Consider the following 14007-nt stretch of genomic DNA (forward strand, 5'->3'; position numbering starts at 1 on the left):
ACATCTAACTATAGTGTGGTGCACCAGCACACATCTGTGGTGTTCGTTACTTTTGAAAAAACTATAGTATGCTAACTCTCAATAGAGATAAGAGTGAGTGGCGTGCATTCTCTTACCAGGGTCAATCACGGGTATGTCCACTATCAGCTGATCACTCTGCCGCCCATACAGACCATTAGTGCACACAGCCACCACCTGCACCACGTAGCTGGTGTTGGCCTCCAGGTCCTGGATGATGGCTCCCTGTGAGAAAAACAAAGACAATAAAACAGCATGTCCATCTGTAGACTTCTTACATAAAAAAGAATGCATAAAAAACCCTTAAAAGTAAGTTTATATTCAATATTTTAGGCAATAGTGAAAAAACGGTCATATGACATATGCCAAATGCATAGGGACACCTGACCAACACACTCATGTGTGGTTGCCACAAAATTAGAAGGACACAATTAGATAAGATGTCATTGTCTACCGTAGCATTGAGATCTCACTGGAACTAAGGGGTCTGAACCCGTTCCAGCATGACAATGCTTCTGTGAACAAAGTGAGCTTCACAAAGACATGGTTTGCCAAGGTTGGAGAGAAAGATCTAAGGTTTGGGATGAAGTGGCATGTTGCCTGTCTGCTAGACCTCCTTGTCTGACCACACTAATGCTCTTGTGGCTGAATAAGAAAGTCCTTACAGTCATATTACAAAATCTAATGGAAAACCTTCTCAGAAGAGCGGCAGTTATTAACACAGTGTAGTTTTTATCTGTTCTAACTGAAGAACAACCATTGTGTGATGTATCATCTGTAAAATCCATTAGTAATTTATGTAATTTTCAATTTAAGACTATGCACTTTTCTTTAGAAAAAAAAAATGTATTTTTCTTTAATGTATAGTTTAATAATATAACATAGCTTGATCAATTTACAGTTAAATTAGTGGAAATTAATTAGTATAGTGTAATGTACAGTACCACATCCTGGTCTCCATCAGTAAGGTACTCCAGCGTAGGTGGATCATCTCTTTGTGCCAGCCAGTAGGTGACAGAGTATTTCTCTATATTTGCATCATACACAGCCCGTGGCCTCTCCCACATCACTAGCAGACCTGTGTAGTTGTGCGGGTATGCCTGCACATTCTCTGGCTCTGAGCTACAAACTGCAAAAGACCAGCACGCACACACACACACACACACACACACTCTCAGCAACCATATTTAGAAATAGTCTATAAAAGCAATATTATGTAGAATTGTTTTGGCCTAGTTACTATGTTTTCTATGGATGTTTATCAAAAATAACATAGGTCTCGGGCTAATACACTATTGATAAATTATTTTTCACTATGCATTTCATTTGAAAATAATGTCAGTTTAACAGATGCATGCAAACAGAAGGTGTTTTTTTTAAAAAATCATTTCTCTCGTTCACACACTGTTGATCCTAGCACATGGTGACCTTAGCGTGGAAGGCATTCTTCACCATCTGTGCTCAACATCTGAGACTAAACACCTCACAAAAACAGCACTCACACACTGATAGAAACAGATTAAACCAGTTTAGCCCGTTATCCCGACTGCACAAACTGAAATGGTAATTTTATTCATGTTTTTATAGAAAATTCAACAAGCTTACTGTAATCTAATAACTCATTCACTCAAGCCTTGCAAAATTTGGAAAGTACTAACTGATCCATTTGAACACCAGAGGGCAGAAGGGGGCCACACACTAGATCACTCTCAACATCTGATTCACTGTTATTACAAGGCTAATTTAAAAAAGATTCAACATTTTTACACTAAAATTAATTTGCCATTGGTAACTTAAATTGCAGAAAACTGCAATAACAAATGCAATAAGGCTGTCTTAATTAAAACAAACACAACTCTCACTGTAAATAATAAAAACATGTTTTAACAGCCTAGTAATCTATCTATCTATCTATCTATCTATCTATCTATCTATCTGTCTGTCTATCTATCTATCTATCTGTCTGTCTGTCTATCTATCTATCTATCAAGATAAAATTCTTGGCAAAAATGGGGACTGGAAGATTCAAACTCCCATCAATAACGAGAGAATGGTAGACCTACACAGACATAAAGGGCAAACTCAAACACAGTTACCTGGCAACACAAAAGTCTGCTGACTTTCTAAGAGACAAACACAGAAAAAGATGTTAAAGAGTAGCAGACCCCATTGTAGAGAGAGTGGGAAATGGTGAGTGCTGAGTTTTGTCACACTAATACAAATGAAAAGTGTGCATTAGAAGAGAGAGGATAGAATGCGTCCATAATAAGGTCTGTTTACATTACATCTCCAAAATTAGAATATCTTAATTTCAAAAATTACGGCTTACTCCAAATGTGGTATTTCAAAATATTTTAATATTTCCTAAGGTCAATTTAAAAAAATGTAAAATACAGAAATGTCCAGCTCATGAAATGTCTGTTCATTAGCATGGCATAGTGGCGATCAGCCTGTGGCACTGCTGAGGCGTTACTGAAGACCAGGTTGCTTTAATAGCAGCCTTCAGCTCATCTGTACTGTTGAGTTGGACATTTATTATTTTCCTCTTGAAAGTAGCCCATTTCAGGTGAGTTGGCTGGCCAATCAAGCAGAGTAATATCATGGTCAGCAAACCAGTTAGTATCAGTTTTGATCAGTTTTATCAGACTCTAAAATCTCTCCGTAGTCATCTCTGCATTGAACTTGATAAAACACAGTGGACTAAGTCCAGCAAATGACTGGCAGCCCAAATTACCACGGACTGTAAAGACTTGACACCAGAAGTTTGATCAACTTAGATTTTGTCCCTCTCTGCTTCCTTGTGTCTATAGGAGCTGGATTTCCAAATAATATGTAACATTTATTTCATCTGAAAACAAGGCGATGGGTCAATGAGCAACAGTCCAGTTTTTTTTTCTCCCCAGCCCAGGTAAGATACCACTGATGTTGTCTCTGATTCAAGAGTGGTTCGATACTAGGAATGTGACAGTTGCAGCCCATTTCCTGAAGATGTCTGTGATGGCTCCTGATGGCCTGACAAAGATCTCACAGGTTCTTGAATTGGCTTTGCTTGGTTGCTTGTGCACCTTTTTTTACCAAACTTTTTTATTCCAGTCAATTTTCCAATAATATGATTAGATACAGCACTCTACGAACGGTCAGCCCTTTCAGCAAATACCTTTTAAGGTTTACCCTCCTTGTTGTAGGGTGTCAATCAGTGGCGGCTGGTGCAAAAAAAAATTTTAGGGGGACACAAACAAAATAATAATTAAACTTTTAATAATTGCCATAAGAAGTGCTGGAAAAGCACAAAGTGTAAGCTCGGCTGCAATCACTTGACTGCTGCTTAATTAGAAGATCAGCTCTTTAACCTTTTTTTCTTTCTTTATCCAATCACCTTGCGAAGCGGTATTGTAGAAAAGAAATTAAAGAATTTTCTTTCATATTTAGCTGTCTTCCACGTCCATCCCTATTCAATACATTAACTAACAATCTGCTGACCGTTATAGTTATAGTCTATAGACCCTTATAGAGCGGCACCCCTGCGTCCCTTATTAACCGGCCGCCACTGGTGTCAATGATTGTCTTTTAGACAACTGTCAAATCAGAAATCTTTCCCATTCATATATTGAACTAGACTAAAAATACATTGTGTTTATACAATATATTTCTGTGCTATAGGCCTTAATCATCAAAAAAAAACATGAAATATTTTAATATAACATGTAGTGAATCTAAAATATATGAGTTTCACATTTTGATTGAAATCACAAAAATGCTGTATGTTCATGTTCATCATGTGCAAGTTAAAACAGAAGTGATTTGCTTGTAAATTTCACCTTTATAAAAAGATCTAAACCATAGCACTGACATGTTAATAAAGATTCTTGTCCTGTGGAAACTGGGAACAGACAATGGACTATGGCCACAACAAAATCAAATTAAGAACTTATTATTTCATTGAGGTTAATAGGACACTATTCCTAAGTGTATGAACTATACTAGAGTATTAGCAACTGTATTCAGTCATCCAGTGAAGAGTTTTCAGTAAAAATACAATTACAGGCAAGAATAATTACATAATAGCATCATTACATCTGATAAAACATTGCATTTCAACACTCATTTTAATACCCTCGTTCACTTAAATTGTAACATATAAAAGAACATCACAAAGGCCATACTAGACAAATATCTGCTTGTAAATAGGTCAGACCTCATCCTATTCATAGACAAAAGCTATAATTAACTGCACTCAGTTTGATATTGTGCACTGAAAATAGGAGCCATCATTAACTGCACTCAATATGATTTTTTTTTTTATCAGAATTTTCAAAGAAACATTCTGCTTTTACATCCGTTTTTAGTTGTTTTTTCCAAAGCTTAGACTTAATACAGCCACTGAGTATGTGTCAGTGTGTGTGGGTGGGCGTACATACTGGGTGTGAGGATCTCTTCAGTGCCGGTATATGAAGAATAGACCTGGCCCATGAACTGAAGCTGCTGCTCTCTGTAGTTATTCTGCAGGTAGTCCATCAGCATCACATATCCAGCCTGCTGCATGGTCATCACCTCACAGAACATCTCCAACTGCAACGGCACAGCAGCACACAAACATTCAAAGTATACACTCAAGTCTATAGCAAAAGAATGAACCATAAGAGATGAGGCAGTCCATTATCAAATGTCATTAATGTCCATACAGTTTGCCTATAATACATGACTTAGATGATAGAACATAACCTTCTATTGGTGTTGGTGAAACACATATCCCTGAACGTTTTATTTTTATTACCACACTCTTTGTTAGCTCACAAGAAAAATCTTCAGGTTATACAAAACTGGTGTTAAAATAATAACACTGTTGTTACTTTATAATTATTTTTCAAATATGAAAGATCCCTGAAAAAACAAAGAATTCGTTTTTTTATGTTTACATTTTTGTATCCAGGAATATATTCCTAGCCGTTTACCATCTACAATAACTTGTTAAATACAATAATTTCTCAACAACAGAAAAACAAAACACACTAACATCGCCGTGCTGTAAAAGCTGGAATGCACAGGCCTGTTTGTTTGCTAAGACAAGATCCTGCTAGACCTGACCTGCCTAAATTTTGATTTATGCTACATTCAACTGTAGTCAAACATCCAGTCTACAAGAGACTTGATGTGTTTAAGACAAAGTACATCATTGACTGCTATTATGTGTTGCTTTGAATAGGATGACCCACCTGTACTTACCTTCTTTATTGCGAAAGCTTTCATGCCTTCAGTTTCGACTCATTCAGTAACGTCATGTGTCTACTTGTAAGTTACTTAAAGGAAACAGCCCGAGGTTTAAATGACACACACAGCGGAAAGAAAGAGGTTTCATCTATTTACATCCTTTTGATGTTGGTAATCTTACCCTTACCCACTCCTATACCTGGTAATGACAGTGTACTTTGGAACGTGAGACACAGTAATGTCACATTTTTTAAAAGGCTCAAAGACATGAACTTTGGTTATAATGTTCATGTCAGATTATCAGATCCTTAAACTTTAGATAAATGGAGAAATTTCAAAAGTTCTAGTGATAAAGGCACAGCAATACAAATAAAACTAACAAAAATTTGTGTGTTTGTAAATTGAAGATATTTGCAAAAAACAATACTTTGGGGGGACATATTATCAGTAATATCAACCAACATCAAGATTTGTCTGGCAAAATTCAACAGATTCCGTTGTAATTTTTTTCAAAAGTGCTTATGTGTGCAATTAAGTTCCATACAAACAAAGTCACGGGCACATCTGTTATGGTATATATTGTTATACACATTGATTCGCCACAGGAATGTCAAACATTATGAAGGTTGCCTAGGTGTATAGTGATTTTACCTGTGCTTCAGAGATTGCCACTGTGTTTTTAAAGATAATCCACTCCACAGTCTCATGGCAAGGAGGAGACGTAAGCGACCCATTGTAGATGAAGTACTTCTCCGTGGAGTTGGGCAAGAGGCCTTGTAGAATGAACGGCGACACATGACTACTCTTTCCTAAAGAAAAGAAGTCACATAATAGATGCTTTTTCAACTAAATATAATTCACAGTGTGGTAGTGTTTGACAAGTAGAAGATGAGTGTCTGGTTAAAAATATTAACATTGAATTAAAATGTACATACCATATCTACTGACACTGTTGACTGCATCAATGATGGCTTCATAGTTTTCATTATCTTCGACACTTGCCTGTGAGATTTCATAAGTGCAACTATTGACATAAGATGTTTTTTAAAACACCATGGAACAAAAAACGACATGCAGTAAAGAAAAGGCAGGTATGTGGATCTCTTTGGGATATGCGGTATTGTGTGCTATCTCTGAACCTTTCCTATGACCCTAAATTGCTAGGTGTAATTGCCCTCAGCGACCCAAGGGTGGATTTAAAGGGTGAGTCATTGCACCTGGAACTTACTACACAATGCTTGAAATTACCAAATGAGTGTCTTGCATAAATGATATTCAATAATATACTAACCATAAATTAATGATGTCAATCATATACTAACCAGCCATTGCGTACACTGTTCTAGTACTGGGTCGACCACTTATGTTTTCAAAACTGCTTTAATGCTTCATAACATAGATTCAACAAGCATTTCTTAGAGATTTTGGTCTATATCGACATGATAGACTCACACAATTGCTGCAGGTTTGTTGCCTGCTCATCACAGAGGTGCTCTATGGGATTGAGATCTTGTGACTATGGAGACCATTTGTGTACAGTGAATGTATTGTCATGTCCATGTGTTAAAAAAATCCGTTTGAGATTATTTTAGTTTTGTGACATTGGACATTATCCATCCCATAAAAAGGATGGACATCAATAGCAACAAAACAATGCTCAGTAAGTACTATGGGGCCAAGAAAACATCCCCCATGCCATTACACCAACACCAGCCTAAACGGATCCATGCTTTCATGTTGCTTATGTTCAAGTTGCTGCCACATAATGGGTTGATTAGTTATTTGTGTTAACGAGCAGGAGAACAGGTCCACCTTATAAAGTGGCTTGTGAGTGTATACTGTATTATAATAAAACTAATATAATGTAATATATAAGCTGTATTTTGAAATTATTTCCTTAGTATTTTATCATGCAGTTGTTCACTAAAATTTGAAAACTAAATGCACCCTTTGTTTTCACCTTTAGGCTTGCGTTTTTCCCATAGTGCATTCTGGTACCATCTTTTGCCCCATTAACCAATGGACCATCCACATAATGTAAACTGTAATTCATCAGATCAGGCCATCTTCTTTCATTTCTCCATGGTCCAGTTGTGATGTTTACATGCCTATTGTAGTTACTTCTGGTTTTGGACATGGGTCAACATGGGCACTCTGGCCAATATGCAGCTATGCAGTCCTAGACACAGTCTGACTGATACTGTTCTATCATAGCCAGTATTAACTTTATCAGCATTTTTTGCTAAAGTAGCTCCTTTGTGGAATTGCTCACAATGCCACCATGCACACAATCAAAAAGCAATGGATGCCCATCACCCTGTAGCTTGGTCACCAGTTGTCTGTCAATGTAAAACACTTTTGTTAATACAAACCAATGCATACCAAGAACTCCCTACAAAACCTGCTGTTATGGAGATGTTCTGACCCAGTCATTTGGCCCAACCCAGCACTTGTCAGTGTCACACATATCCTTATATGCACAATTTTCCTGCTTCTAACACTTCCAAAACTGACACTAGATGGTTAACATATCCCACCCCTTGACATATAACAGTATAGGATAATCAGTGTTATTCACTTCACCTGTCAGTGGTTTTAATTTTATGACTTATTGGTGTATACAACAAAGGAAATGACAAATTAAAAACCTATCATTCAGACCTGATGGAGTCTTAACATGTACACACAGGTATACTCCTTATCTTTAAAAACCCATCATCTACTGTAGTTTCTTCTCATAGAAAACATGTTCATACAAGTCATGGATTCCAGCTAATGCACAAACACACAGTAAACTGAAGCCAGAACTGGAAATATATCTTGAATAAATTAATAATTTGAACATATTCTTATTCATATATTCTTATGTGTATATGTTATTATTGTGTAATTCCTATTTTTTATTTAACATACATATTTTCTGTATTCCTCTAAAAAATACAAAAATTTATCTCTCCTCAATCTTAAATTTTTAAGATTTTGCCCTACAAATATTTATAGCTACTCATGGAAGAGAATGAAACTGGGAATTAATCTAATAGCTGGGAATTCATACATCTAAAGAGAATTCAAAGTTAAGTCTCAAACCACAAAATGAACAAGAAGTAGTAAACCTGAATTACAGCATTACTATGTTGTAATAAAAACCATGTAGGGCAGTGGTATTTGGTTTAAGAAGCAGACCAAGATATTAATACCGAGGTATCAATGATAGACATCTCAAGGACTGAATTATATATGTAGAACATTATGAATTACAATTACTGAAAGTGAGTTGTCATGATAACATTTGAGTGCTTAATCAGCTTTCCTTTTAGACCAAAGAGAATCCAGGGCCTGGATTTAATATTTTGAAGTAATGTAAAATTTTCCTCTTAATTACCTAATGGTCCATAGTGAAAAACTAAATATATTGACCTGTCCAGTCACTTGCTGTGGATAAAAAGTTGCTAGTCCTGCCTAGGTTTCTTAATAAACTAAATAATAAATGAATCTCTCAACTGTTCACCACTAAAATGCTAAAACTGCACCACACCCAAATCCATTTCCTTATTATAGATATAGATCAGATTAATCAGATGTTTGTTTTGTTGATCCTTTCACATTGTTTCACCCTTTATCTCCCCTTATTAACTGCGAGAGTTCATGTTGCTTTACTTTTTACATAAATAACGGTTGGGCATGATGGCATAATAGCATGATGACATCTGGCATATTTAAGTTGACATATGAATGGATAGTGTATACATGGTTCACATACATTATTAGCATACAAATTTCCTGCCAGTCTGCACCTGACACTGCTGTGAACTACAATTATAGGCTTGCCAGTGTGATTTAGAGCAGCTTAGGAATATCAAAATTGAAAGTAGATTTCTGTCTAGACAAAAATTTTCTGTAGCTTTAACAACACACTAATAAAGTAGGTCCCAAACATTAACAGACATAGAACAAAAGCGCTCACCTCAAACAATACAGCAAGTGCAGTAATCTGTCCTCCAGATGTCAGGGCATCATCTATAGTTTGATAATGATGAGCTTCATAACAATATATCTGCATCTGTATAAATATGGGTACTTTTATCATTCTTCAGTTCACACAAAGTCAATCATCTAAAGCTTACAGACTATTACATAATATACAGAGCATGATAGCAAGTCCCGTCATATATTCATTTTAAAAAATTATGGTGGATCTATAGGTACTAGTTCTTTGTTCAAATTTAAATTAATGGTATAGTTTAGAATGGTTTCTAGTCCTACAGTATGCAGATAATTTTAATAAAAAACATGGAAGAAAAGGGGGGAACCACTCCAAAAAACTCTTTGCACTCTAAAAAAGCACAATAATACACAGAGTTTGAGGATAATGCAGAATAAAGAGATCAAAAGAAGACTTTCTCCTACCTCCAAGGGGAATTTGACTCCATTAAGGCTATGCTCAGAGCCATCAGAGGAGGCATTGCAACGGCCCCAGTGAAAAGTAATACGGCCCACCCTGAAAGTGGACCTCAACCCCCCTCCGCTTACACTGAATTCACCTTTTACATCTATTGTCACTGGAGAAAGACAACGAATAAATCAAATACATGCCCACAAAATGTAAACCTCTTACAATGTCATCAAAGGCCAAGGTAATAATGAAAAAAAGTTTAATTTATAACAGCATGTTCTAAATAAAGGTACTGTATATTTTCACAAAGTCACACTGTCCTAGAAACAGATCTTTTAAAGTTACATTTACATATTCAGTGTTGAGAAATATTAGCAGCTGCACCTGTCTTGCCATCATTTTTTGCTATTGTGGACCCTGAGGTCAGCTTCTCCCAGCCTTCAAACCTCAATTTCTCAAACTGAGCTTTGACTTGTGCCAGACTCTCCTCAATGTTTATCGGTGATTGCTTGGCATTGTTGCATGATGGGTATTTCTTGTGCCATCTGTTTTGGTTTAATGTTCCTAAAAGGAATTAACATAGTATAAATGCATTTCGTGAAAAAAATTCTCTTTATTCAGAGAAGAGTACCAATAAAATCAAACATACTTTGCGTATTATACTGATGATAAACCCAGCCTAGCAATAATATAAAGTTAGGTAAACCCCACCGGAACCCAAGTTAATGTGATCAGTATGACAATATGTACATTGTATAAATCAATGGATTTCTTTGGGTAAACTATTGTTTGGGCAAACTTATTGTTACAGTGTTAAATAGTCAGATTAAAAAACAACTTTAAATTAACCATCTCATTAAACTTTCTTTAATGTTTGATGTTTCATTACAAACAACAATAAATTGTAGTGTTTTATTTCTAGACAGTCGGCAGCAATATATCAGTATTAGCTCATGTGTTTGACTTGCATAACATGCTGCTAGAGCACAGAAGCATAAATGTAAGCATTTGCTGGGACTTGGATCAGCGTGTACAGTAGGTATCTTTCCAATAAATGTATACTCCATAAACGATTCAGCTCCACTTTTGAAACTGCTGCCAATGCAGCTAACATGCTTGGAGCAGTGGTGCTACTCTAAACTAGCATAGCTTTGGCTGTACAAGTTGTCATTCTAGTAGCGAGGGTGAAAATTTAGATTTAGCCTTCGGCCTGCAAAAGTCTACAGCTGGCCCTAGTGGGGCTACGACACATGTTTTTTCATGACAGGAATTTTTCATGCTTTTCCCAGTACATATTTGTCATATTTGTCATTTTTCAACGCATTTACAAATCTATACATTTTAAATCATGTTGAAATACCAATTACCAATTTTGAGTGAGCTCAGCTTTAAAAAAAAAAAAAATATTGCTACTGTATTAAATAAATTCAACAAAGTTCTATAACTGTAACTGCAGACAGTGCGCATAAATGTGTCTCTTTTTTCCACTTGCAATTTTCTGAGCTAGTTTCAGGTTTTGTGTGAGGCTCTGGGTTACTGATCATAAGGTCAGATGTTCAAGACCCAGCACTGCCAAGGTGCCACAGTTGGGCCATTGAGCAAAGTCCAAAACCCTCCCTGCTCTAGGGGCATTGTGCATTGGCTGACACTGTGCCCTAATCTCAAATTCCTGTCAAACTGGGATATGTGAAGAAAAGACTTTCCCTAAGCTGTAATGTATCGTGCAAATTAAAGGCTTTCGGCTTTCGTGGGTTTGGAATTTTGCAACCCTGGATAATGAAATTAGCGTTGTGTGTGACACTTCAGTAACAAACACACCAGCTGTATCAAACATAGTTGAATAAAAGTACAACTAAAATCACTCAAAACAAGTTGTTAGACTTTATGCAGGATGACTGTATGGTCGATTCTCAACTCCCTACTAAAGAGTTACTTTAAAATCACCTAAAGCTTAATTCACATATGAGAGCCTCTCTATTGAATTCTGATTCATTCTGTGTTGTTATTAATGTTGCTCTGCCACTTCAAGATATGTGGTTCCGAGACTATCTATATATATGAGGTATGTGTAAAGTGAGCCATAGTTAAAGCACCTCAGGCTAAGTTTATGTCAGAACAAATAAACAGTTGTGACTAATTCTTCTGTATTGCCATGTATAGTCAATTGACTGTTTGAAGAGCATAAGAAAGACAATGTTTGTTCATTTGTATTTATAGCTGGTGCATTAGAAACTTCTTATATATATTAATATTTTATAACAATAAGCCTTGGTGAAAATACTGCAGCTGTACTTGAACGCATTAGTCAAAAAAGGACCCTTGTCACAAAACATGTTGGTTTCAGCTCATAAAAGCTTTACAAAAAATACAAATCTTCAAGTCTTCCCTACAATAGGTAAACTGTGGCTACAGGTTAAATCTAGAAGAGCAAGGCATTCAGGTGTTCACATGCAAACTCAGTAAGTGGACATGACAAGCCAGGACTAATAACCAAAGGCTATGTTCATGGCTTAATTGCTCAATTTACCAGATGAGCCTAATCAGTTATGTTATGCGGTGCAAGCCCTGACAAGACAACTTCTTAACTTTTAATGCTGCTGCACGATTGGTTTTTGTCCCACTTATGATGAGAACGTAATAGCACTTACCTGTGTAGGACCAGTCTATGTTTTCTGTCAGCTTCTTTTGTGATCTGAACCCATAGGTTTGTGATTTCTCCACTGAAAAACATACAAAAAGAATTTATGTTCATTTTAACACTGCCACATATAACTGGTATAAAACAATTTCACAAATTCCGACATATTTCTTTTTAATGTGATAGAATAAGCTATTTATCTACCTATCATTTGGAAATGTGCAATAGAAGCAACAGAAAGGTCTGAAATGTGGTGGGAAATCACTGACAAGGTGTCAGACCCAGGAAAGGCAAGGAGGCGTAAACTCCACACCTTTCAAAAGAGTTCAAAATTAAAAGGCGATGTATGGGTGAATGCCTCGGGTTTTTTTATTTTCTTCTTCTTCTATTTAACTAATCATAGATTAATCGTCTCATGCCATGATATTATGCACAGAGGTAACAAAAGTGTTTGGCATGTGGCCAAGTCACCTGTAGAACCATGACAAAAAAATTTATTTTAGTATGATAACATCAAGGAAAAAACAGTAAGATAACACTAAGGTATTGATTTAAGTATTTCATTAAAATCATTTAGGACTATCATCGAACATTCCTCCTCTGTGGCAGGCACATGAGAAAACTTCATTGGACAAATATTTACTTCACCAACTATAATGTTCTCTCTTTAACTAATGTATCAAGCAACAGATTCTAAATACAAAATAAAAATTATGATTACTGTGATGGTGAATATGGCTGTCTGGTTCTTGTAAATATCAACATGATATATTTAGTTAATGTGTGTTTCATTATGAAAGAAGTGTAACAAACTCGGAACTCACAAATATATGCATCTTTATGAAGCGGATTCTTAAACTGTCAAGAGAGCGACACAGATGCAATGAGTGAAGAATTTATAGCGTTCACTGGCATGGTCTAATTACGAAATAATTAGCATGTGCAGCTTCTATGTAGGCCAGGTCTCTGATCCAAAGATGTCAATTTCCAATGTGTGTTATTTTATCAGCCCTGCTAGGTTAAAATCAATGCACCTTATGAATGGTTGTAGTATTTTTTTTATATATTTAAGCTAAAGTATAATAAAGTTGTCTAAATTCAAAGGTATTTTTAAATCTGGTGTACACATGAAAAAAAAGATGGTTCTGGTTCCTGTCATGTTCCTGCTGTCTCATACTGTGTGTGCACTCTCACCTGTGTACACACACCTGCCAACAGGAGGCATGTGAAGGTGTTTTGTGTGTGTATTTCCAAATTGTTTTTTTTTTCTTTGACTAAAAATACATTCTAATGTTGCTTGTGTTAAAAGAGATTTCCTCTGTCGACCACAAGCAGGATCCACGACTAAATAGTGAACTGAAAGTAAGAATTAAATTTGTATGGTATAATACAGTAATATTTGTCATTTGCTTGACAGGCATGCAGTAATGGTTAAAGTCAACATTCTTCCTAGTTTTCAATAACTTTTTGGCATCAATCCATCTCTCGTTATTTTCCACTGTGGCATCATTGTCCCAGGACAGTAAACAATACAAACAACATCAAGTTCTTGTCTTCTTTTTCGCTCCCACACCACGCTATGCTAATGTCCTCTTTTTCCACATAAAAGAACAGCCCCATGAGAGGACTCCCCTTCAAGTGAACAAAAACACATTGAGCAACAATGGCCTCTATTTGAAACACCAGTTTTGTCCCAGCACCAGCTTACAGCTGAAGATAGTTTACATTGTTAAAGTGAACCAGGTGTACT

The 14007-nt window shown here is 36.2% G+C and overlaps 1 protein-coding gene across 4 annotated transcripts in view; it reads right to left on the reverse strand.

The window, feature by feature from the left end:
• ptprz1a (protein tyrosine phosphatase receptor type Z1a) overlaps window positions 1–14007 on the reverse strand; it is a 53955-nt gene that overhangs the window by 24531 nt on the left and 15417 nt on the right. For all 4 annotated transcript variants that reach the window (XM_053482499.1, XM_053482490.1, XM_053482481.1 and 1 more), the window contains exons 2-10: window positions 12268–12339; window positions 10004–10183; window positions 9634–9785; window positions 9191–9286; window positions 6162–6228; window positions 5878–6035; window positions 4437–4587; window positions 963–1147; window positions 117–243 (exon numbers count right to left, since the gene is read on the reverse strand). In XM_053482499.1, coding sequence (XP_053338474.1) covers window positions 117–243; window positions 963–1147; window positions 4437–4587; window positions 5878–6035; window positions 6162–6228; window positions 9191–9286; window positions 9634–9785; window positions 10004–10183; window positions 12268–12339 — 1188 coding nt within the window. The remainder of the gene's footprint in view (window positions 1–116; window positions 244–962; window positions 1148–4436; window positions 4588–5877; window positions 6036–6161; window positions 6229–9190; window positions 9287–9633; window positions 9786–10003; window positions 10184–12267; window positions 12340–14007) is intronic.

Source organism: Clarias gariepinus, chromosome 2 (assembly GCF_024256425.1).
Source record: "Clarias gariepinus isolate MV-2021 ecotype Netherlands chromosome 2, CGAR_prim_01v2, whole genome shotgun sequence".
Lineage (NCBI taxonomy): Eukaryota > Metazoa > Chordata > Actinopteri > Siluriformes > Clariidae > Clarias > Clarias gariepinus.